The sequence below is a fragment of the Anolis sagrei genome, chromosome 3 (genome assembly GCF_037176765.1).
Source record: "Anolis sagrei isolate rAnoSag1 chromosome 3, rAnoSag1.mat, whole genome shotgun sequence".
NCBI lineage: Eukaryota > Metazoa > Chordata > Lepidosauria > Squamata > Dactyloidae > Anolis > Anolis sagrei.
The window spans coordinates 265,395,903-265,422,388 of record NC_090023.1 but is presented as its reverse complement, the minus strand read 5'-3'; the positions used below and the strand labels follow the sequence as shown (position 1 = coordinate 265,422,388).

At 43.8% G+C, this 26,486-nt stretch overlaps 1 protein-coding gene across 2 annotated transcripts in view; it reads left to right on the top strand.

Annotated features, from left to right (window-relative positions):
* CHRNG (cholinergic receptor nicotinic gamma subunit) overlaps positions 1–23,177 on the top strand; it is a 36,439-nt gene extending 13,262 nt beyond the window's left edge. For both annotated transcript variants that reach the window (XM_060767330.2, XM_067466107.1), the window contains exons 5-12: positions 1,597–1,752; positions 2,053–2,150; positions 6,318–6,521; positions 7,992–8,106; positions 13,512–13,626; positions 16,010–16,220; positions 17,150–17,283; positions 20,279–23,177. In XM_060767330.2, the coding sequence (XP_060623313.2) occupies positions 1,597–1,752; positions 2,053–2,150; positions 6,318–6,521; positions 7,992–8,106; positions 13,512–13,626; positions 16,010–16,220; positions 17,150–17,283; positions 20,279–20,443 (1,198 nt within the window). In that variant the 3' untranslated portion in view covers positions 20,444–23,177. The remainder of the gene's footprint in view (positions 1–1,596; positions 1,753–2,052; positions 2,151–6,317; positions 6,522–7,991; positions 8,107–13,511; positions 13,627–16,009; positions 16,221–17,149; positions 17,284–20,278) is intronic.
* The last annotated feature ends 3,309 nt before the right edge of the window (positions 23,178–26,486 follow it).

Here is a 26,486-nt window from a genome sequence, read left to right as displayed (position 1 = left end):
ACTCAGTTGGGCAGAGAAGAGAGGAGGATGCTGGATCTTACCCTTCTCAGTAGATTTAGGCAAAAGCAAATGGTGGCACCCTCTCCTACCTTGTCTGCTCTTCTTCAAGAATGCATGTTGTTCTCTTGACTGCATTCTGTAATTGCTTGGTCACAAGTGTCTCACCTTTAGTTTCTGAACTATAGGAGAATATGTCGGTCTTACCTTCTGGTCCTATAACAGTGTTTCTCAACCTTCCTAATGCCGTGACCCCTTAGTACAGTTCCTCATGTTGTGGTGACCCCCAACCATAACATTATTTTTGTTGCTACTTCATAACTGTAATTTTGCTAATGTTATGAATTGTAACGTAAATATCTGATATGCAGGATGTATTTTCATTTACTGGACCAAATTTGGCACAAATACCTGATACGCCCAAATTTGAATACTGGTGGGGTTCGGAGGGCAGGGATTGATGTTGTCATTTGGGAGTTTTAGGTGCTGGGATTGATAGTTCACCTACCATCAAAGAGCATTCTGAACTCCACCAACGATGGAATTGAACCAAACTTGGCACACAGAACTCCCATGACCAACAGAAAATACTGGAAGGGTTTGGTGGGCATTGAGCTTGAGTTTGGAAGTTGTAGTTCACCTACATCCAGAGAGCACTATGGACCCAAACAATGATGGATCTGGACCAAACTTGGCACGAATACTCAATGTGCCCAAATGTGAATACTGGTGGAGTTTGGAGAAACTAGAGCTTGACATAGGTGCCTTGGCTTATATTCAAGTCGGCTAATACTCGAGTATATACGGTAAATCTTTTGTCAGTGCAAATGTTGAACACTTTAGCGGTTCAATATAGTGGTCACAAATGTTAGTGCCTTAATATTAAAAGAGAAGAGAATCTACAAAATATTTCCAGCTCATGAGTCTGTTACTTTTTGGGACAAAAGGATCAGCATTTTCAGTGGAATTGTGGGATTTGTTTTCTACAGACACAGGTCCCATCTACATTGCATTAAACTGGATTATATCATCCATGTAATCCAATTTAATCTACATTATAATGGCAGTGTAAATGGTCCTTGGCTTGAAGAACGGAAAGTTGATTTTTCAACATCTTTTGTGCGTGTGGATGTGGGTAGTGTAGTTGCTGGGATTTATAGTTCACCTACAATTAAAGAGCATTCTGTACCCCACCAACGATAGAATTGGACCAAACTTCCCACACAGAACCCATGACCAACAGAAAATACTATGTTTTCTGATGGTCTTTGGTGACCCCTCTGACATCCCCTCACGACCCCCACAGGGGTCCCGACCCCCAGGTTGAGAAACACTGTATTAACTCAGTTGGGCAGAGAAGAGAGGAGGATGCTGGATCTTACTCTTCTCAGTAGATTTAGGCAAAAGCAAATGGTTGCACCCTCTCCTACCTTGTATGCTCTTCTTCAAGAATGCATGTTGTTCTCTTGACCACATTCTGTGGTTGCTTGGTCACAAGTGTCTCACCTTTAGTTTCTGAACTATTGGAGAATATATCAGACTTACCTTCTGGTCCTATAAGATCTTAACTTGCCCTCTTTCTCCCCTTGTTCCTTGCAGTATCGATGGTGTGTTTGATGTTGCGCTATACGCCAATGTTTTGGTGTCTCCGAGTGGCAGCATCACCTGGCTTCCTCCGGCCATCTATCGCAGTGTCTGCTCTATCGTTGTCACCTACTTTCCCTTCGACTGGCAGAATTGCTCCCTTGAATTCCAGTGAGTCAATGATCTTTATGATTTTTATACCCTGGAGTGGCAGAATCCCCTCTGGAGGCTTTTGAACAGAGGGTGATTGCCCATCTGTTGGGAGAGCTTTGCTTGTATCTTCCCATGTGGCAGAATGGGGTTGGACTGGATGGCTCTTGTGTCTCTTTCAATTCTATGAATCCCTCTTTTAGCCAATGTGACTTGCTCAAGTCCAGTGTGTTTCCACAAATCCTAGTCCAACGCCCAAATCACAAAGCCACACTGGCCATTGTGTAAACTGACTCTATCTGGTGATTATGTGTTTACAAGGTCACAGACCTACAATGCCCATGAAATCAATCTACTGTTGACAGTTGAAGAGGAGCAGACAATTGAATGGATCTTTATTGACCCTGAAGATTTCACAGGTAAGCATGTCTGCATGTAAGTTGTGGTTGATACTGGCTGATCTTTAAAGATATAATTGTTGTTCAGTCGTTCAGTCGTCTCCGACTCTTCGTGACCTCATGGACCAGTCCACGCCAGAGCTCCCTGTCGGCTGTCACCACCCCCAGCTCCTTCAAGGTCAGTCCAGTCACTTCAAGGATGCCATCCATCCATCTTGCCCTTGGTCGGCCCCTCTTCCTTTTGCCTTCCACTTTCCCCAGCATAATTGTCTTCTCTAGGCTTTGCTGTCTCCTCATGATGTGGCCAAAGTACTTCAACTTTGTCTCTAGTCTCCTTCCCTCCAGTGAGCAGTTGGGCTTTATTTCTTGGAGGATGGACTGGTTGGATCTTCTCACGGTCCAAGGCACTCTCAGCACTTTCCTCCAACACCACAGCTCAAAAGCATCAATCTTCCTTCGCTCAGCCTTCCCTAAGGTCCAGCTCTCACATCCGTAGGTGACTACAGGGAATACCATGGCTTTGACTAGGCAATGGATCTTTGTTGCCAGTGTGATGTCTCTACTCTTCACTATTTTATCGAGACTGGACATTGCTCTCCTCCCAAGAAGTAAGCGTCTTCTGATTTCCTGGCCACAGTCTGCATCTGCAGTAATCTTTGCGCCTAGAAATACAAAGATATAATATAAAGGCATTAAAGATCAGTCTCTTCCAACATGCGCATTCAACTGACGCTAAAATTAAAATATTTGAAGTGGGAATTGATTGTTTTTCAATATGTAGTGATTTTGTATGCTCTTTAATTGCTATCAGCCATTTTAAAGAGTTGTTTCTGCTTTATTTTAACTGGTTATTGTTCCCCGCCTTGATTAACAGAAATGCTACTACTACTACTAGTAACTTTCTTGCATCAGTCTAGTTGTAACATGTGCTGGGGGAATATGGAGTTGTAGTCCTCTGGTGGCACAATGAGTTAAACCCTTGTGCCTGCAGGACTGCTGCCCGAAAGGTTGGCGGTTCAAATCCGGCGAGCGGGATGAGCTTCCTCTGTCAGCTCCAGCTCCGCATGTGCGGACATGAGAGAAGCCTTCCACAGGATGGTAATGTCCTTGCAGACAGCCAGTTCTCTCACACCAGAAGTGACTTGCAGTTTCTCAAGTCGCTCCTGACACACACACACAAAGTCCAAAACACTAACTAACTCTCCATTGGACTAAGATCTCATCTAAGTCATCATCTTGTTTCCACCAACCCAACGACTTTGGCAAACTCACATTTTTTTTTAAAGCCATACACGTTTGGTCCTGCTCATTCACATTCAAAGGGTACACTGTCTGTGAATACGGAGGGTGAATCCAGCAAAGACAGAGATCCTATGGCTGGGTCGACCGGGCAGTGGGGATATCCAGCTGCCTACCCTGGATGGCGAGGCGCTACGCCTGTCATTATTGGTAAAGAGTCTGGGAGTCCTTTTGGACCCTCTGCTGATGATGGAAGCCCAGGTCTCCGCCATTAGCAGAACCGCCTTCTTTCATCTGCGGCAGGCTAGATGGCTGGCCCCCTCCCTGTCCAGGGACGACCTAGCTATGGTGATCCAGGCCACGGTCATCTCAAGACTGGACTACTGTAACACCCTCTACATTGGCCTTTCTCTGTCGGTGATCCGGAAGCTCAAGTTGGTACAAAACGCAGCTGCTCGGCTTCTTGCGGGAATTTCGATGAGATGCCACATAACCCCAATCTTACTACAGCTGCATTGGTTACCAATTGAGCACCGGATCACTTTCAAAGTGATGGTACTCACCTTTAAGACCTTGCATGGTCTGGGGCTGATGTACATGAGGGACCGCCTCACCCCCTACCAACCCCAGGGATCCCTCCGTTCTGAGGACCAAGATCTATTGGAAATTCCCAGCGTCAAGACCTTGCGTCTAACAGCAACGAGACGCAGAGCCTTCACAGCAGTGGCACCATCGCTCTGGAACACTCTGCCACCTGAAGTCTGTGCCTTGTGGGAATTACCAGCTTTCCGCAGGGCATGTAGCAAAAAACTCCAGAAGTTAGGTATCTGCTGTATCTCTGATGTCTTGTTTTCTAGTCCTCATCCAACTTCCAACATTATGACAGAGGAAGCAAAAAAAACCTCCTCCAAAACCCCCAAACCTTCCCCTGTTTTTTCCATTATGTTTTGGACTGCAGATTTTGGGAGTTAGAATACCAAACGTAATGGCTTGAAGGTCTGTTTAAATGGATAATATAAAACCCTGAGCAAAGGGCTCTGGATCTAAGTGAGGATTTAGATGGCTAAAGCAGAGCCCGATAGAGATGTCCATAATCATACAAGTCAGTTCATCTCAGACTGGATATTTGGAGCCATACCAGTTTGCTGCCTTCCAAGGCAAGGGGATTTCAGCCAGATGCTGGGATTTGATGGAGCGGAGAGCTCATTCTGCCAGGAATTCAGTCCCAATAGCCTGAGCCCGCTGCTATAAAGGCCATGTTTTCTTCTCTTTTCTCCTCATCACACGCCATGTATTAACACCCTGTTATGCAGTTTCCACCCTCCTGTCATATCTGATGGAGTGATGGCTTTTTAATAGTGCGAAAATAACCAGCTTGTCTCTGTAATGAAAAAAAAAAAAAGCCTTTCGCTGCCAAAAGAGAAACTGTGCAACATCAATATGCTGGTCAGATATGATGGAGAATGGCAGCGGCAGCTGCTCAGGACAACTGTGTCAATGGGTCAGTCAGCTGAAATGCAACTGTTAGCTTGAGGAGAGGCCCAGAGAAGAAGGGGGAGCAGGAATAATGAAACGGGAAGGATGAATACAAATCATTTGTTTGCTGGATTCTTATCATGAACCAGAGCAGCCATGGTAGCAGAGGAAACATTAGGTCGTTGTAGGTTTTTTGGGCTGTATGGCCATGTTCCAGAAGCATTCTCTCCTGATGTTTCGCCTGCATCTATGGAAGGCATTCTTAGAGATTGTGAGGTCTGTTGGAAACTAGGAAAATTGATATATAAACACAATTTTCCTAGTTTCCAAAAGACCTCACAACCTCTGAGGATGCCTGCCATAGATGCAGGCAAAACATCAGGAGACAATGCTTCTAGAACATGGCCATACAGCCCGAAAAACCTACAACAACCAAGTGATTCCAGCCATGAAAGCCTTTGACAATATAGAGAAAACATCCCTATAACACAGCATTTCTCAACCTGGGGGGTCAAGACCCCTGAGGGTGTTGCGAGGGTGTGTCAGAAGGGTCGCCAAAGGCCATCAGAAAACACAGTATTTTCTGTTGGTCATGGGGGTTCAGTGTGGGATGTTTGGCCCAATTCTGTTGTTGGTGGGGTTCAGAATGCTCTTTAATTATAAGTGAACTATACATCCCAGGAACTACAACTCCCCTTGTGGCCAAAATAGCCTCAAAAAAAGCTGGAATGATAAATTGCCTCTGTGTCTGTCTATATATTAGAGACAAAGTTGAAATACTTTGGCCACATCATGAGGAGACAGCAAAGCCTAGAGAAGACAATTATGCTGGGGAAAGTGGAAGGTAAAAGGAAGAGGGGCCAACCAAGGGCAAGATGGATGGATGGCATCCTTGAAGTGACTGGACTGACCTTGAAGGAGCTGGGGGTGGTGACGGCCGACAGGGAGCTCTGGCATGGGCTGGTCCATGAGGTCACGAAGAGTCGGACGACTGAACTGTCTATATATCTTGTGTGTCTATGGCACTGAATGTTTGCCATGTATATGTACAATGTAATCTGCCCTGAGTCCCCTGTGGGGTGAGAAGGGTGGAATAAAAATACCGTAAATAAATAAATAAACATTTCCAGTATGAAATAATACCTTTCAAATAACCTTGCAACTCAACAATGCTTGGAGAGCAACAACATTGTGTGATTAAGTTGAGGCAAAAGTGGTCCTGATGCATCGCTATGAGGATATAATAGCCTTGTGTGATAATGTCCTCGGTATAGTTAAGCAGGCAATGTAGAATGAAGGGTCGGAATTACAAAATATGTTGAGATTCATGGGATGGCTGAAGTCCATGCTGGCCTGGCTATGATTTGTAGAGGTCTATGTCAGAAACAGGGGGAAACCTGGGTTATTCTAAGCTGCATCTGCTGCTACCAAAGGGCTTCCCTCACCTCCGCGTGTGCTGTCACCTTCCTACAGAGAATGGAGAATGGGCAATTAAACACCGGCCAGCAAAGAAGATAGTCAATGCTGGATCTTTCACACCAGATGATATTGAATACCAGCGGATTGTCTTCTTTCTCATCATCCAAAGGAAGCCGCTCTTCTACATCATCAACATCATCATTCCTTGTGTGCTCATTTCCTCCGTGGCCGTGGTTGTGTATTTCTTGCCTGCCAAAGGTGAGCAGCGCTGTGTTACCGTGCAGTAGTGGCTGGGAGCTTCTCCCGGGGAAGTGGATCTGATGGGGACTTTTGTATGAACTTTCACTCAAGTAACCAGGGCGTGGGATCCTATCCCCAAATTGTGTTCCTTTTGTCCATTTGACCTGGTTTACTTCAGTTGCTGCAAGCTGCGTTCAAAGTGCAAAAAAGAGTTTGCACTCAACTAACTTGAAATGAGGAGAAAAGAATATTCCTCTTCCCAGTAGGTCAGGCAAAAGCAAATTGCTGCAGCTTGAGTCTTGCCATTGTAAACAATGTTTGCTATTATTTATTTAAAGTATTTATATTCCACACTTCTGACCTTGCAGGGGACTCACAATGCACATATACATGGCAAACATTCAATGCCATAGACACACAACATAGAATCATAGAATCCAAGAGTTGGAAGAGACCTCCTGGGCCATCCAGTCCAACCCCATTCTGCCAAGAAGCAGGAATATTGCATTCAAATCACCCCTGACAGATGGCCATCCAGCCTCTGTTTAAAAGCTTCCAAAGAAGGAGCCTCCACCACACTCCGGGGCAGAGAGTTCCACTGCTGAACGGCTCTCACAGTCAGGAAGTTCTTCCTCATGTTCAGATGGAATCTCCTCTCTTGTAGTTTGAAGCCATTGTTCCACGTCCTAGTCTCCAGGGCAGCAGAAAACAAGCTTGCTCCCTCCTCCCTGTGGCTTCCTCTCACATATTTATACATGGCTATCATATCCCCTCTCAGCCTTCTCTTCTTCAGGCTAAACATGCCCAGCTCCTTAAGCCGCTCCTCATAGGGCTTGTAAATAAACAGAAACACAGAGAGCACCGGGATTGTGGCACAGCTGGCTGAGTGTCAGCTGCATTAAGATCACTCTTTCCAAAGGTCATGAATTCGAAGCCAGCCCGGGTTGGCCATATATATGTGTACACTGTAATCCCCCCTCAGTCCCCTGCGGGGTGAGAAGGGCAGAATATAAAAGCTGTAAATAATAAAATAATAATAATAACAACACAGAGGCTATTTAACTTTCCAGCTTCATGAGGGTATGCTTTTTTAAAAAATTCCACCCACCGGGGGAGCTTTTGCTCCACCATTCACTTGTGACACCGATGGAGTACTTCCTCATTCTTTTGTACGCCGTTGGAGAGTTTTATGGCGGCATAAATTAGTTAAATTAGCCTCCTCGCATAAGCAGTACCTAAATTTCCTACTTGACAGATGCAACTGTCTTTCGGGCTGCAAAGGTCAACAGCAAGCTAGACAAATGTCCGGAAGCTCACTCCGACCCAGGCTGGCTTTGGTCAGCAGTGATTTTAATTCAGCTGACTCCCAACCAGTTGCGCTACAACCCGTTTACTTAGCTACAAATTTCTGTGACATGCTAGAAGGTATACACATATACACACAGGCCGGAGGATTCTAACTCTCACTTTACCTTCCTATTTCTGCAGCTGGTGGCCAGAAGTGCACAGTTTCCATCAATGTCCTCCTCGCCCAGACTGTCTTCCTCTTCCTGATTGCCAAAAAGGTCCCAGAAACATCCCAGGATGTGCCACTCATTGGAAAGTAAGCATTTCGAATAAGGCTTCAGAAGTATGTAGTCTTAACGTAAAACTATATAAATGCCCCCTGAGTCACCTCAAAAGCCATCAGAAACATTATGCAAAGGGTTGTTGTGAGTTTTATTCCTCCCTTCTTATCCCACAGGGGACTCAGGGAGGATCACAATGCACGTATACATGGCAAACATTCAATGTCCTAGACTCACAACATACATAAACAGAGACACAGAGGCTATTTAACTTTCCAACTTCATGAGGGTATGCTTTTTGAATTCTGGCCATCGGGGGAGCTGTTGCTTCACCGTCCATCTGTGACACTGATGGAGTACTTCCTCATTCTTTTGCACACTGCTGGAGAGTTTTTATGGTGTTGTAAATTAGTTAAATTAGCCTCCACGCATAAGAGGTACCTAAATTTCCTACTTGACAGATGCAACTGTCTTTCGGGCTACAAAGGTCGATAGCAAACTAGACAAATGGCCGGAAGCTCACTCCGACCTGGGCTGGCTTCGAACTCATGACCTCTCGGTCAATAATGATTTTAATGCAACTGACTCCCAACCAGCTGCACCACAAGCCGGTCCAGAAGCATACTGTCCTGATGTTTTGCTTGCATCTATGGCAGGCATCCTCAGGGGTTGTGAGGTCTGTTGGAAACAAAGCAAGGGAGGTTCATATACCTGTGGTACTGTAAGGAATCATGGGTTTAGAGTGTGGGGTCCCTTTTCGAAGAAATCCACAGAGTCTAATTGGTTCATGTAAGACACCATTTAATCAAGCTGATCAACATGAGACGGACAGAAGCACTTCTGTTTGTGCTTTCAAAGACTGCCCACCCCGTCTCTTGAAATCTGCATATCTTTATACCCCAATGCAAAAGGGAAAGTACCACCACCATCAATTTTAACCTTTTACTGTGAGATCGACAATTTTAACCTTTAACAGAAGAATACTTTTTTTTTCATGGAAAGTACTCTCTTTCCAGCCCCCTCTTCCTTGACCTTTTGACAGAAAGTACCTTCTTGTAACCTTTGAAGTTAACCACAATACGACATCCTGTGTAACACAGTACCTTCTTGTTTCTTAAAGACATTTTCTTTTGTATTGCTATTTTTCTACAAAGGAAGGGTATGTTTCTTTTTTGCTATTAATTTAATTCAAAGCCTCTTGTTTAGCATCCTTCAGTACGATGTCCAGGGTGGGAGAAAGAACTCTTATCTGTTTGAAGTAGGTGTGAATGTTTACACTGGCCACCTTGATTAGCATTTAATGGCCTAGCAGTTTCAAGGTCTGGCTTCTTACTGCCTGGGAGAATCCTTTGTTGGGAGTTGATTAGCTGGCCCTGATGGTTTCTTGTCTTGAATTCCCCTGACTTTTTTTTAGTGTTCTTTGTTTACTGTTATGATTTTAGAGGTTTTTTATAATACTGGTAGCCAGATTTTGTTCATTGTCATGGTTTCTTCCTTTCTGTTGAAATTGTCCACATGCAGAGCCTTCCAATTACAGTACAATAAGGAGTATCTTTCCAGTCCCTCCCACAATCTATATCTCTAAGAATCTAAAGGTTTGCCTACTCTGGAACACGCAACATATAATTGTACTTCTTTAGTGGTCCCTTTCCAATCTATGACACTATATCTCTCTGTGTGTGAATTATTTATTTTCTCTATATCTATGGTTTGATGAGTCTTTGCCAGGAGGTCTTTGATTATGTTTTCTTCCCCTGGTGAAGGGAGTTGGACTGGATAGCCTTCAGTATGGGGGTTCTGTGTGGGAAGTTTGCCCCAGTTCTGTCATTGGTGGGGTTCAGCATGCTCTTTGTAGGTGAACTATAAATCCCAGAAACTACAAATCACAAATGCTAAGGTCTATTTTCCCCAAACTCCATCTGTGTTCATATTTGGGCATATGGAATATTCCTGCCAAGTTTGGTCCAGATCCATCATTGTTTTAGTCCACAGTGCTCTCTGGATATAGGTGAACTACAACTCCCAAACTCAGGGTCAATGCCCATCAAACCCTTCCGGTGTTTTCTGTTGGTCAGGGGACTGCTTTGTGCTAAGTTTGGCCAATTTCATCATTGATGGAGTTCAGAATGCTCTTTGATTGTAGGTGAACTATACATCCCAGTAACTACAACTCCCAAATGCCAAGGTCTATTTCCCCCAAACTCCACCAATGTTCATATTTGGGCATATTGAGTTTTTGTGCCAAGTTTGGTCCATATCCATCATTGTTTCAGTCCACAGTGCTCTTTGGATGTAGGTGAACAACAACTCCAAAACTGAAGGTCAATGCCCACCAAACTCTTCCAGTATTTCCTGTTGGTCATGGGAGTTCTCTGTGCCAAATTTGATTCAATTCCATCGCTGGTGGAGTTCATAATGCTCTTTGTAGGCGAACTATAAATCTCAGCAACTACAACTCCCAAATGACAAAATCATAATATAATATTTTGTATGCACATATAATATTATAATGTTATACAATATAACAATTATCTGATCACCAGACTGGGCCACAGCAACGCGTGGCAGGGACCGCTAGTCCTCTATACATTCATTTTGGTCAAACTTTTAACTGAATGAAGCAAGTACTACAGAATTATGCTGAATATCCCGACTAAAAGGAAATCTTTTTTTATTTTGCCTGCCTGCTAGATACCATTTCCTCCCTGTCCCTAGCTTTCTGAACCCTCTTTGCAACAACCCCTCTCTGTTAATTAATTCCAGACCCTGAATTAACCTTATTATTGCATGTGCCGATTGCTCCTAAACTCTAACGATAAATTAACATTTCACTTGCACCTTTATTACTGGGGTGAGCCACACATCCCTATTGCAACATTAATGAACTTGAATTACAAAACAGTGGGTTGATTTCAGCTCGATGTGTAAAATAGCTTAAGTTTGGGAAGCATACCAGGTAACCAAAAAATGAAAACTTATTTCACTTTCTCAGCATGGTATTAATCAGAGTTTGATTTTAAAAACAACAACAACCCAGTGGGAGCTATTGGAAAATTCTGTGTTTCTTGTTCTTATTAGAGGTGGTTCAAAACCCTCCCAAAACATTACCCAGAATATTTGGCTCTTGAATATTTTACATGTAGTGGCCAACTTTCTTTAGGAAATTAACTTGTAGTTGTTGTTTATTTGTTCAGTTACTTCCAACCAGCCCACATCAGAGCACCCTGTTGGCCATGGCCACCCCCAGCTCCTTCAGAGTCAATCCAGTCCCTTCAAGGATACCACCCATCCACCTTGCCCTTGGTTGGCCCCTCTTCCTTTTTCCTTCCAGTTTCCCCAAGCATCATTGTCTTCTCTAAGCTTTCCTGTCTTCTCATGATGTGGCCAAAGTACTTCATCTTTTCCTCTAATATCCTCCCCTCCAATGAGCAGCCGGGCTTTATTTCCTGAAGTATGGACTGGTTGGATCTTCTCGCGGTCGAATGCACTCTCAGAACTTTCCTCCAGCACCACAGTTCAAAAGCATCTCTCTTCCTTCGCTCAGCCTTCCCTAAGGTCCAGCTCTCACATCCGTAGGTGACTACAGGGAAGACCATGGCTTTGACTAGGCAGATTTTCGTTGCCAGTGTGATGTCTCTACTCTTCACTATTTTATCCAGATTGGTCCTTGCTCTCCTCCCAAGAAGGAAGCGTCTCCTGATTTCCTGGCTGCAGTCTGCGTCTGCAGTCATCTTTGCGCCTAGAAATACAAAGTCTGTCACTGCCTCCACGTTTTCTCCCTCTATTTCCCAGTTGTCAATCATTCTTGTTGCCATAATCTTGGTTTTTTGACATTTAACTGCAACCCAGCTTTTGTGCTTTCTTTGTTGTTGTTGTTCATTCGTTCAGTCATTTCCGACTCTTCTTGACCTCATGGACCAGCCCACGCCAGAGCTCCCTGTCGGCCACCACCTCCTCCAGCTCCTTCAAGCTCAAGCCAGTCACTTCAAGGATGCCATCCATCCACCTTGCCCTTGGTTGGCCCCTCTTCCTTTTTCCTTCCATTTCCCCCAGCATCAGTCTCTTCTCTAAGCTTTCCTGTCTTCTCATGATGTGGCCAAAGTACTTCATCTTTGCTTCTAATATCCTTCCCTCCAACGAGGCTTTATTTCCTGAAGTATGGACTGGTTGGATGTTCTCATGGTCCAAGGCACTCTCAGAACTTTCCTCCAACACCACAATTCAAAAGCATCTCTCTTCCTTCGCTCAGCCTTCCTTATGGTCCATCTTTCACATTTGTAGCTTACTACGGGGAATACCATTGCTTTAACTGTGCGGATCTTCGTTACCAGTGTGATGTCTCTAAAAGGTAACGGTTTTCCCCTGACATGAAGTCCAGCCGTGTCTGACTCCAGGATGTGGCGCTCATCTCCATTTCTAAGCTGAAGAGCTGGCGTTGTCGTAGACACCTCCAAGGTCATAAAGCCGGATGACTGCATGGAGCGCCGTTACCTTCCTGCCAGAGTGGTACCTATTGATCTACTCACATTTGCATGTTTTCAAACTGCTAGGTTGGCAGAAGCTGGGGCTGATAGCGGAAGCTCATGCCACTTCCCGGATTTGAACCTGCGACCTTTCGGTCAACAAGCTCAGCAGGTCAGCGCTTTAACCCACTGCACCACCAAGGGCTCCACTACGGGGAATACCATTGCTTTAACTATGCGGATCTTGGTTGCCAGTGTGATGTCTCTACTCTTCACTATTTTATCGAGATTGGACATTGCTCTCCTTCCAAGAAGGAAACATCTTCTGATTCCTGGCTGCAGTCTGTGTCTGCAGTCATCTTTGCACCTAGAAATACAAAGTCTGTCACTGCCTCCACGTTTTCTCCCTCTATTTGCCAGTTATCAGTCAGTCTGGTTGCCAGAATCTTGGTTTTTTTTGATATTTAGCTGCAACCCAGCTTTTGCCCTTTCTTCTTTCACCTTGGTGAGAAGGCTCCTCAGTTCCTCCTCACTTTCAGCCATCAAAGTGGTATCATCTGCATATCTAAGGTTGTTAATGTTTCTTCCAGAAATTTTAACCCCAGCCTTGCATTTGTCAAGCCCCACACATTGCATGATGTGTTCTGCATACAAGTTGAATAGGTTGGGTGAGAGTATACAACCCTGCCGCACGCCTTTCCCAATCTTGAACCATCCAAGACAATGCTGTTGCTTGCAATGAAAGTGAAGGGGCATCACACGATTGAATAAGCATTCAACAACACAGAAAAAGTCAGTACATCATGGAAGACATCCATCTTGAGATGAGAAGACCATAGTAGTGGTGGGACTTAAGCCTGTGGATTGGAGACATTGGTCTCAGATTTCTAACATGAATTCATGGGTTGTTGTTCCTGTCTGTAATCAAAGACTAAGCAATGCCAACTGATTAGTGTCTCCTTATTTCTTTTCTGTAGGTATTTAACTTTCCTACTGGTGGTCACCATAGCTATAGTTGTGAATGCTGTTATTGTACTCAATGTTTCTCTGCGGACCCCCAACACCCATTCAATGTCCAAGCGAGTCCGGCAGGTAAGTCCAGAGAATCATGTCTGCTGATGTTAATATGAGATGCCCTCAGTGGTCAGGGACTTTCTTGACTACCTAGGAACCTTATCACATTGGAATTTTATCCATTTATACCAGTATGCCCCCCATATTTTTTTAAAGGACTTGATGCATATTCTCCTCATCATACCTGATTATTATGATTTTTATGAATCGAAAATACTGTGTTTTTACTCATCTCACCACGGAAGGCTGGCTCCTCCCAATCCATTCAAAACATGCTACAATCACTCTATGACATGGGTTGTTGTAGGTTTTTTCAGGCTATATGGCCATGATCTAGAGGCATTCTCTCCTGACGTTTCGCCTGCATCTATGGCAAGCATCCTCAGAGGTAGTGATATCTATTGGAACTAGAAAAAAGGGTTTATATATCTGTGGAATGACCAGGGTGGGACAAAGGCCTCTTGCCTGCTGGAGCTAGGTATGAATCTTTCAACTGACCACCTTGATTAGCATATAATGGCCTGACAGTGCCTAGAGCAAACTTTTGTTGAGAGGTGATTAGATGTCCTTGTTTGTTTCCTCTATGTTGTTGTGCTGTTGTAATTTTACAGTTTTTTTTAATACTGGTAGCCAGATTTTGTTCATTTTCATGGTTTCCTCCTTTCTGTTGAAATTGTCCACGTGCTTGTGTATGTAAACATTCATACCTAGCTCCAGCAGACAGGAGTCCTTTGTCTCACCCTGGTCATTCCACAGATATATAAACCCATTTTCCTAGTTCCAACAGACCTCACTACCTCTGAGGATGCTTGCCATAGATGCAGGCGTAACGTCAGGAGAGAATGCCTCTAGACCATGGCCATATAGCCCGAAAAAACCTACAACAATCCAGTGATAAATATGTGAGAGGAAGCCACAGGGAGGAGGGAGCAAGCTTGTTTTCTGCTTCCCTGGAGACTAGGACGCGGAACAATGGCTTCAAACTACAGGAGAGGAGATTCCATCTGAACATGAGGAAGAACTTCCTGACTGTGAGAGCCATTCAGCAGTGGAACTCTCTGCCCCGGAGTGTGGTGGAGGCTCCTTCTTTGGAAGCTTTTAAGCAGAGGCTGGATGGCCATCTGTCAGGGGTGATTTGAATGCAATATTCCTGCTTCTTGGCAGGGGGTTGGACTGGATGGCCCATGAGGTCTCTTCCAACTCTTTGATTCTATGATTCTATGATTCTATGATTCCAGCCATGAAAGCCTTCGACAATACTCTATGACTTTTTTAAAAAAGTATCATTGCTGATGGAATGCATACAGATTTTCCTATCACACACAAAAAGAGAGCTTCAGCAATGGAAGAATCCGTAGTATTTCAAAAACCACGATTAGAATTCCTCTTGCAAATACTCCGTTTCTGAGGCACTTTGCAGATCAATTCTGATGGAATACTGATGGGATGTGGCAAACATCATGTGATGGGACCCGTTTGCAATCATTCTCAAGCAGTCTCAGAAATGGAGTCTTTCCTAATGTGATAAGGTCCTAGGAATGTCATGCTCGCAACAGGGGCTCCATCTGTTGTTTTTTTCCTATGTTGATGAATGCAGGGGAAAGAGGATGATGGCAGTGCTATGTGTGGACAGTACATTACTCCAAATCAGACCCAGTCCTGTTGACCATACTTCTCCAAATTTTTGCCACAATTTTCTTCCAAAGTTTCAGAAAAATGTTGAAACATTCCCCAATTTGTCTTAATGTGGGGAGAAACCAGATCACATTTTGAATTATGATTGCACCATGCTAAAGAAGTGTAGAGATCTGGATAGCCTTTCCAACCATTATAAGTATTTCACTGTTTCTGGGCCACTTACCTGAATTCTCCCTAGCAAATTAAGTGAGTAGCACACGTCCCCCACTGACCAGTAACTAACTAGCTAAAGATCCCATGTAATAATAACAACAACAACAACAATACATTTGTTCCATGCCTTTCCCGATGGCTTGAGATGGGATACAAGAAAGTCAAAACATATGATACATACAATAAAATTCATTCATTGCAAGCACAACTATTATTTTTGTATTTGAAGGTAGACAGACCATCCAAATGGCATCTATCCTTTCCTAACATGTGCCATAGTACACTAGGAGGAGTCGGTGTCATGTGGTGGTTTGAACACTGGACTAGGTCTCTGGTTAAGCAGGTTTGAGTCCATGCTTAACCATGGAAACCCACCTGGTGACCTTGTGCAAGTCAAATTCTCTCAGACTCAGAAAAAGGTAAAGGCATTCTCCCTCTGACCAAGCCTTGCCAAGATAACCAAGTGATAGGTTTGACTTAGGGTCATCCCAGGAATAGTAGTACAACAGCAAGTTCTCCCACCACCTTGTTTCTGTTCCTTCTTCCCCAGGTGTTTCTGCACCTTGTGCCCAATTTTTTAGGCATGCACACACGGCGGCCCAATAACATGCCTATGGGGGCACAACTCCTCCGTCGACGGAGCTCGCTGGGGCTCATGGCGAAAGCCGACGAGTACATGCTGTGGAAGGCACGGAGTGAGCTCCTTTTTGAGAGGCAGAAAGAGCGAGATGGATTGATGAAGCTCCTGCTGGCAAAGATAGGTGAGTTGGACAAGCTTGTTGCATGTAGCAGGCTTTGGTCTGGGACAGGGGTGTGCAAATTGCAAGCCATGTTTTGAAATGGCAAGGTGGAGAGAAGAGAGAGGAGAGGAGGAGAATCCCACCTCCTAACATCACATTATTGCCATCATCTTAGCACAAAAGTGGAAGGCACCCATCACTTCATGGTAGGTGATGGGATGGAGCAGGATTGGGAATGATGGAAAGGGTTTTTCCTTCAATAGCCAAGGATAGGGGAATCATATGGAGAAGGATGCAAACCAATTGCAGGATGCACGTTACGTTGCGTGATAGGGACCGTCACCAAGGGTTCAGCTGCAATGCTAGGTTGCTTGCTTCGTGAAATAACATTCTTAGTTCTATGTATTGTCGAAGGCTTTCATGGCCGGAATCACTGGGTTGTTGTAGGTTTTTTCGGGCTATATGGCCATGTTCTGGAGGCATTCTCTCCTGATGTTTCACCCGCATCTATGGCAAGCATCCTCAGAGGTAGTGAGGTCCTCACTACCTCACTACCTCTGAGGATGCTTGCCATAGATGCAGACGAAACATCAGGAGAGAATGCCTCTAGAATATGGCCATATAGCCCGAAAAAACCTACAACAACCCATTCTTAGTTCTGTGCCTAGAACCACTATACTGCACTCGATTGCATGCAGTTGTGACCATTATATGCAGAAATGAAACAAACAAGGCATTGTAATCAGGATGGAGGGGAAGAATTTTTCACTGCACTCAGTTATAATGTTGAAAACATCCCCTGCTTTTCACGTTTCCATTAACACTTTCCCCATCTTACAATCTGTTGCTGTCAGATAGCAGTGTTGCTGGGGTTGGGGCCACAGTTGACAAGCACCTACTATAACATTTTTGCAATACACATTAGGTACAGAATATGCCTTTCTGTTTAGGAGAAGGTATAGAGAATGGATGCCCTCAGGACTTTTGCAGCAGCCTACGCCACGCTGCACCAGAAATCCAGGCCTGTGTGGACGCCTGCAACCACATCACCAAGACTTTGAAAGAGAAGAATGAGTTTGACAGCGTAAGTGCCAGCCTAGATTGTCTATGTCAGTTTTGGAGTGTTGAGCAATTATATGCAAATGAGAAGGAGATGGGCACCAGTAGTGGGATATCTTTCAAACCTTAATCCCTTTCTAAGATACAGCTTCAAGACGTTTGGATGAGCTACCAAGTACTTAGAAACACTCCGTGTATTTGTATGTATGTATGTAACATAGGAGTGTATAGCTCATGAGTGCCCTAGTGGTGCAGCGGATTAAACCACTGAGCTGCTGAACTTGCTGATTGAAAGGTTGGTGTTTAAATCTGGGGAGTGGGGTGAGCTCCCACTGTTAGGCCCAACTTCTGCCACCCTAGCAGTTCGAAAAAATGTAAATGTGAGTAGATCAATAGGTACCGCCTTGGCGGGAAGGTAATGGCACTCCATAAAGTCATGTTGGCCACATGACCTTGGAGTTGTCTATGGACAATGCCAGCTCTCCGGCTTAGAAATGGAGATGAGCACCACCTCCCGAAGTCAGACTTAATATCAGGGGAACTCTTTCCCTTTACCTAGTGTATTGCCCAGGGGTGGCTCAACCATTACGCAAAGTAAGCATTCGCAGTATAGTTGATTTTGCCCAGGGGCGCTCTTGTGGCGCTCTTGGGGGAAAATAGACTTGACATAGGTGAGTTGTAGTTACTGGGATGTATAGTTTGCCTAAAATCAAAGAGCATTCTGAACTCTACCAATGATGGAATTGAACCAAATATGGCACACAGAACTCCCATGACGAACAGTGATTGGTTGAGGGGGGGGGGGGGGTGGCGGCAAAATATTGTTTGCTTACCATTGAAAATTACCTAGAGCTGCCTCTGGTATTGCCCAGTGTCAGAATATGAATTTGTTTTGAAAAGATCAGTGAGTGAACCATAAAATGGGACACTAAGAAGCTTGACAGCAGTCTTCTCCACCTGGTGCACCTTGCCTAAATAGATTAGACTGCAATACTAATAATCCCTAGACAGCATGCTGATCAGAGATGTTGAGGATTGTTAACCAACACATCAGGAAGTCAAAGATGTTATTATTTCATAGAATCATAGAGTTGGAAGAGACCTCATGGGCCATCCAAGAAGCAGGAAAATTGCATTCAAAGCTCCCCCGACAGATGGCCATCCAGCCTCTGTTTAAAAGCTTCCAAAGAAGCAGCCTCTACCTCTATTTGATCATTTCATTTTCAAAGGAAGAAACAAATACAATTTTAGCAAGGAGATCTTTGAAAATGGTGTTGTTTGGGAAGACTGTTTGCAATTCTGGACTTATTCTGGACACTAGCTGTCCCCTGCCACGCGTTGCTGTGGCCCACATGGGGGTTCTGTGTGGAGGGTTTGGCCCAATTCTATTGTTGGTAGGGTTCAGAATGCTCTGTGATTGTAGGTGAACTATAAATCCCAGCAACTACAACTTCCAAATGTCAAGAATCTCTTTTCTCCAAACTCCACTACTGTTCACATTTGGGCATATTAAGTATTTGTGTAGAGTTTGGTCCAGATCCATCATTGTTTGAGTCCACAGTGCTCTCTGGATGTAGATGAACTACAACTCCAAAACCAAAGGACATTGCCCACCAAACCCTTCCAGTATTTTCTGTTGGTCATGGGAGAACTGTGAGCCAAGTTTGGTTCAATTCCATCGTTGGTGGGGATCAGAATGTTTTTTGTTTGTAGGTGAGCTATAAATCCCAGCAACTACATCTCCCAAATGACAAAATCAATTTTTTTGAGTGAAGGACATACATTAGGTTGTTAGGTGTCTTGTGTCCAAATTTGTTGTCAATTCATCCAGTGGTTTTTGAGTTCTGCTACAAACAAACATTACATTTTTATTTATATAGATTAGTATCCACAAAATGCATATTTATAGGATAGAGGAAGCCAGAAGATCTGACTATTGAATGATAAGGTAAAAGTAAAGGTTTCTCCTGACATTAAGACTAGTCGTGTCTGACTCTGAGGGTGGTGCTCATCCCCATCTCTAAGCCAAAGAGCCGGCTTTGTCCATAGGCACCTCCTAAATTATGTGGCCAGCATGACTGCATAGAGCGCCATTACCTTCGCGCAGAAGCGGTACCTATCGATCTACTCACATTTGCATGTTTTCGAACAGTTAGGTTTGCAGCAGCTGGGCTAACAGTGGGAGCTCACCCCGCTCCCCGGATTTGAACCACCAACTTGTCAGTCAGCAAATTCAGCAGCTCAGCGGTTTAACCTGCTGTGCCACCAGGGGGGCATTGAATGATAGATAGTGAATATTTTTGCTAGGTTGCAGTGTAACCTTTTTTGCAGTAGTAAAAGAACCCAAAATCCAACCACACAGTCTGTCATGTTCTATATCAAAGCGATAGAATTGGGAAGAAGAGATGTCTCTAGAAAAGTCAAAGATTTGTCCAAATACAAAATGAACATAGAATCATAGAATCAAAGAGTTGGAAGAGACCTCATTGGCCATCCAGTCCAACCCCCTGCCAAGAAGCAGGAATATTGCATTCAAATCACCCCCGACATATGGCCATCCAGCCTCTGCTTAAAAGCTTCCAAAGAAGGAGACTCCACCACACTCCGGGGCAGAGAGTTCCACTGCTGAACGGCTCTCACAATCAGGAAGTTCTTCCTTATGTTCAGATGGAATCTCCTCTCTTGTAGTTTGAAGTCATTGTTCTGCGTCTTAGTCTCCAAGGAAGCAGAAAACAAGCTTGCTCCCTCCTCCCTGTGGCTTCCTCTCACATATTTATACATGGCTTTCATAGCTCCTCTCAGCCTTCTCTTCTTCAGGCTAAACATGCCCAGCTCCTTAAGCCGCTCCTCATAAGGCTTGTTCTCCAGACCCTTGATCATTTAATCGCCCTTCTCTGGACACATGTTGCAATACATTCAGCCCACAATGATTACCCTGCTCTGTTACACAGTTGCCCCACTTTACCACTTTTTAAAGACTTTTTGGGCACGCAACCTATCTGTTTTTTGTTTCCTTCCAGGAGAACGAGGAGTGGATCCTGGTGGGAAGAGTCATTGACCGCGTCTGCTTCCTCATCATGGCTTCCATCTTTGTTTTTGGAACCATAGGCGTCTTCTTGATGGCTCGCTTCAACCAGGCACCTGAACTACCCTTCCCTGGGGATCCTAAACGATACCTGCCCTAAGACTCTAGTCATGGGGCCAGCGGGGTTAACCTTCTGCAGGATGAAGAGAGACTGACTCACAAATGAATTTTGAGGGTTTGGTGGATCTCTGACCTTGAGCTGCATTGTTCTGCAAGTCCTTCTTCTTTAAGCTGATGTTTACTCCAGAGCTGCCTTGTACACGCAGTATTCAGAAGCATCAGCAAAGAAGTGTCTCGAAGCCACCTTGCAATTCATGTGGCCTCCTAAGCCAACAGCATATCAATACTGGTGGCCTGCCTTCTTGGCGCTGTTGCCACCGTTTTGCTGGTGTATTTATAATTCTGAAATCTGAAGTAGTCTAAAATCCAAAACTGTTCACCTAGGTGGCTGAGACACCTTTGCTTTCTAATGTTTCAGTGCACACAAATTTTTTTCCATGAACAAAATTATTTTAAAAGTTCTATGAAATCACTTTCAGATTATGTACAAGAGTTGAATGAAAAGTAATGCCTCCACCTTTGTAACTCCTCAAAAGATGGCAGTACTGGCATGTGGCAGGTATGTGCCGTCACACCTGGGGGCTATAGCTCTTAGTGAAAGAGGCATGGATGTGACATCTTTCCCCCAGGGGATTGCTTCTTGCCCTCTTTTAGGAAACTGGAACTCTCAAAGACCCAAACACTGTAGATAACTCAAAATAAGTTTTATTGTTCACAAAGAGTTATCTCTTTAAGGCAATAAGCTGGAAGTTTCAAAGGGGTGAAGGAAAATGTGCATTACAGTCTCTGGTTGTCTTGGGTTCAAGGAGTTTTGCAGCTGAGAAGCTTTTCCAGGTCCCTCTTTCTCAATGGCTGAAAATGCCGGAGCAATCTACAACCCCAGTCCAAATGGCCTATGTTTGAAGACACAGGGTCTTCCTTTGGTGCCAAAAGAACTAGTTTGAAGGCGCTTGAGACTTCCCAATGTTGTTCAGGTTGGTCTGAACATGAAGCATAAGTCTGAAAGGTAAGAACCTCAGAATTGCTGCTGAGAGGTAATTTAATCAGGGGCTTTTAGAGCCAAGTCTCTTACTCACGTCCATCTGGTAGAAAATCTGATGGTGGAATAAAAAAAAAGGAAGCACTCCCCTCCTCCAGGAAGAGGTGGAGCCAAACAATTGAGCTGAGAAAGCAATTCAACTGGTGCAAACAACACTGATTGACAGCTATAAATAACCAATCAATCCAGCTATACATAGGCAGGGTAAAAAGACAGGATTAAGCATAATACAAGTTTAAATCTTGCAACTAATAGATCTACACATAGGTGGCGCCACTTACGCCGTCACAAGATACTGGTTTGTTCAGTAGACTCTCCTCTACAGTTTCATTTTGGCAGGAAGCCTTAGCATTGAACGATTGTGCTGTTAAATTGCATAGTATGGAACCCTGCGCAGACGGTTGGTCAATGCGACTTAAGCAATGTGCAGTCGTTAAATTCTTGACAGCAGAAGGTGTCACCCCAAAGGAGATTCATCGGAGAATGCAAGCTGTTTATGCTGATTGTGTTGATGTGAATACTGTGCGTCATTGGCCAAGTAAGTTTAAAGATGTTGAGGTGGGAACATCTGATAAACAAAGAGTTGGACGTCCTGTGACAGCAACCACTGAGTTTCAGAAACAAAAGGTTGACAGATTGATTCAAGACATTTGTCGTATCAGAGAAATTTCAAGCATAATCGGCATTTCACAAAAACCTGTGGGTGACATTATTGCTTTGCTTAGCTATCAGAAGGTCTGTGCACGATGGGTTGCGGGAACACAGTGTTTACTTCTTCCATTTTTTTTTTGTCATGTGAAGAGTGACTTGAGAAACTGCAAGTCACTTCTGGTGTGAGAGAATTGGCCATCTGCAAGGACGTTGCCCAGGGGATGCCCGGATGATTTGATGTTTTTATCATCCTTGTGGGAGGCTTCTCTCATGTCCCCACATGAGCTGGAGCTGATAGAAGGAGCTCATCTGCCTCTCCAAGGATTCGAACCTGCGACCTGTTGGTCTTCAGTCCTGCCGGCACAGGGGTTTAACCCACTGCGCCACCGGGAGCTCCGACTTCTTCCATGATGGCTTCAGAAAACTTGTTCATCGTTGACAGAAATGTATCCAATTGTCTGATGATTATGTGGGAAAGTGAATAGTGGTAGTTAAAGAGCACATTCTAAGGATTATTTCTGCATTTGATTTATTAAAATATTCCCCTCCAAACCCAAGTAACGAAAGTGGAGGCATTACTTTTCATTCAACCCTCGTATGCAATGTATATATGAAACAATTGAACCTCATGTTTTGACTTGAGTTCCACCTCCAAGAACATCTTGTTATGTACACAATATGAAAGTAAAAGTATTCCAAAATTTAAAAACACTCAAATTCAAAACACTTCTGATCCTAAGATTTTCAATAAGAGATATTCAACCTGTATTTAGCTATTCAGCACTCACCTATTGATGTCACGATTTTCCCGTGTGTGCAGAGGTTTGTTATATAATGTATCTATAATAAATTGTTTGCTTCGTATATATACTGTATTTCTTCTATATGAACTACATGTTTTCTGCAGAAATAACAGAAAACTTTGGGATAATTGAATATTAGAAGAAAGCTGTGCTGAAATTGAGGAAAGGGAAACAAATAACACTATGTAACACAAATTTTGTACCTGCATTATAAATGTCATTTCCTAATTGGTTCTATCACAAAAACATGGAAAAGGTTAATTAAACTGCAAAAACATTGATTCTGAGTGACATCCTGTTGCACATTTCGTTCTAGTTTTTCAAATAATATCTCATCAAGTCTCAACCAATTCAACCTAGTTTGTGGCCACAAAAACAAAGTTTCTGGGGTAGAACAACTACTTTCAAAGCAAGTACTACACAATTAAACAGGAAATAATACTTTCAAACCAGGAACAGAAAATGTTTCAAATTTTGTTTCATAGTGTAATGGAACACACCCTTTCCATCCCTAGAGCACGCCCCATCTATCCAAAGACTCATTAATAGCTTGCCATTGACTTCTGTAATTGGATCAGTAATTGGTTAAATGGACACCTGGCTCGAGAGCAGTACATGTGAAAAAGATCTTGGAGTCCTCGTGGACAACAAGCTAAACATGAGCCCACAATGTGATGTGGCAGCAAAAAAAGGCAATGGGATTTTGGCCTGCATCAATAGGAGCATAGATCTAAGGAAGATCTAAGGAAGTCATGCTCTCCATGCTCTATTCTGCCTTGGTTAGACCACACCTGGAATATTGTGTCCAATTCTGGGCACCACAATTGAAGAGAGATATTGACAAGCCGGAATGTGTCCAGAGGAGGGCGACTAAAATGATCAAGGTTCTGGAGAACAAGCCCTATGAGGAGCGGCTTAAGGAGCTGGGCATGTTTAACCTGAAGAAGAGAAGGCTGAGAGGAGATATGATGTTGTTGTTGTTGTTCATTCGTTCAGTCGTCTCCGACTCCCATGTATAAATATGTGAGAGGAAGCCACAGGGATGAGGGAGCAAGCTTGTTTTCTGCTTCCCTGGAGACTAGGTCGCGGAACAATGGCTTCAAACTACAAGAGAGGAGATTCCATCTGAACACGAGGAAGAACTTCCTGACTGTGAGAGCTGTTCAGCAGTGGAACTCTCTGCCCTGGAGTGTGGTGGAGGCTCCTTCTTTGGAAGCTTTTAAACAGAGGCTGGATAGCCATCTGTCAGGGGTGATTTGAATGCAATATTCCTGCTTCTTGGCAGAATGGGGTTGGACTGGATGGCCCATGAGGTCTCTTCCAACTCTTTGATTCTATGATTCTATGATTCCTTCCCCTCTTTGCTTTGTGGCCGTTGCTGTCAGACCTCACATCTTCCTTCGCTTTTTGGATACTTGTTGCGAGAGGCATCTGGAGACTAAGACATTACAGATTTTGACACAGTCTGAACTAGATTATGGATTAATGGAATCAAGTGCTTTATGTTTTAATCTATATTATGGTTCTATATGTTTTATTTGCTCATGTGTTTTAATTGTTTTATAGTTGGATGGAGTATGTTATTGCTATGTGGCATTGAATCAATCAATCAATGGATGGATGGATGGATGGATGGATGCATTCTTGCTAGCCAGAACTTAAGCTTGGAAATGTTACTTTTTTTGGACAACAATTCTCAGGATCCGTAAGTAAGTGGGGACATTGGGGATTCTGGGAGGTGCAGTCCAAGCATGTACATAATCCAAATAGACAACATGAAACAGGAAAGATCGTCAGGGAAAAGCAACTTCATTTACTCAACACGTTTCTGAAGTTGAGATTTGTTGCCCATGTATTTCTACAGCAACGATATCGCTCCCTTTTCCAATGAGTTTCCAAAATATATCAAATTATTTAATTTGCAAATTTGTCTCCTGACATTCTGCAAATGGGTCTCCTGACATTCGGAAAGAAAACGCTGCTCAAGGCAAGATCGTGAACAATCCAATGCAAATACAATAAAAAAGCACCGAACTACAGAGATTTTTAAACACTATAGAAAACAGGACAGAAAAACACATCAATAAAAATCACAGAAACGAGCAGCTCAACGATTAACGCAACCATAAAAAAAAAGCAGAATGACAACAAATGGGAGAAACAACAGGAAGAATACAAAACAGAGGACAAATATACTGCATCCGAACTGATGGAGTGTTTGTGCATCTACTGCAGGCATAGGCAAAGTTTGGCCCTCCAGGTGTTTTGGACTCCAACTCCCACCATTCCTAACAGCCTCAGGCCCTTTCCTTTTCCCCCTCAGCCGCTTAAGCGGCTGAGGGGGAAAAGGAAAGGGCCTGAGGCTGTTAGGAATGGTGGGAGTTGGAGTCCAAAACACCTGGAGGGCCAAAGTTTGCCCATGCCTGATCTACCCTTTCATTGGCACAACTCCATCTATAGAACCCTTAGTGTTATTGTTCTACAAAGCCCTTATTTAACCTTCTCTGCCAAACAGTGTTGGTGCTTCACCAAACAACAAATTCCAGGATTCTGTAGCATTTCAAGAGACACCAAACTGCAGCATTACTACAGCAGACTTTTATCCTGTATTATATTAAATTGGAATTTTGTTTGCCAGTTCCATTCCGTTTATGTCTCTGTTCCATTTTCATTTTGCGATTGCAGCCCCCGGGATTGCGTTTGCCAATGACATTTTGATTGAAACAAGCCCCCTTTCCTATTTCTTTATTTGTTTAGAAGTTGTCTTTAATGTCAGAGCTGAAACTGAAGATAACTTACCAAAACTAAATCAGGAAATATCAGTTGCATCAGAGGGATATAAACATAATAAAAACCAAGATGAAGGCAACCAGACTGATTTTTTTTTTTGTTCGTGTCAGGAGCAACTTGAGAAACTGCAAGTTGCTTCTGGTGTGAGAGAATTGGCCGTCTGCAAGGACGTTGCCCAGGGGACGCACAGATGATTTGATGTTTTTATCATCCTTGTGGGAGGCTTCTCTCATGTCCCCGCATGAGGAGCTGGAGCTGATAGAGGAAGCTCATCCGCCTCTCCCCGGATTCGAACCTGCAACCTGTCGGTATTCAGTCCTGCCGGCACAGGGGTTTAACCCACTGCACCACCAGGGGCTCCACCAGGCTGATTGAACTTGTATGCAGAACACACATCATGTGATGTGCGAGGCTTGACGAATCCAAGGCTGGGGTGAAAATTGCTAGAAGAAACCTTAACAACTTTAGATATGCAGATGACACCACTTTGATGGCCGAAAGCGAGGACGAGCTGAGGAGCCTTCTAATCAAGGTGAAAGAAGAACATGCAAAAGCTGGGTCACAGCTAAACATCAAAAAGACCAAGATTATGGAAACAAGAATGATTGACAACTGGAAATAGAGGGAGAAAATGTGGAGGCATTGACAGACTTTGTATTTCTAGGTGCAAAGATGACTGCAGACGCAGAATGAAGCCAGGAAATCAGGAGACGCTTACTTCTTGGGAGGAGAGCAAGGACCAATCTTGATAAAATAGTGAAGAGTAGAGACATCAGACTGGCAACGAAGATCCACATAGA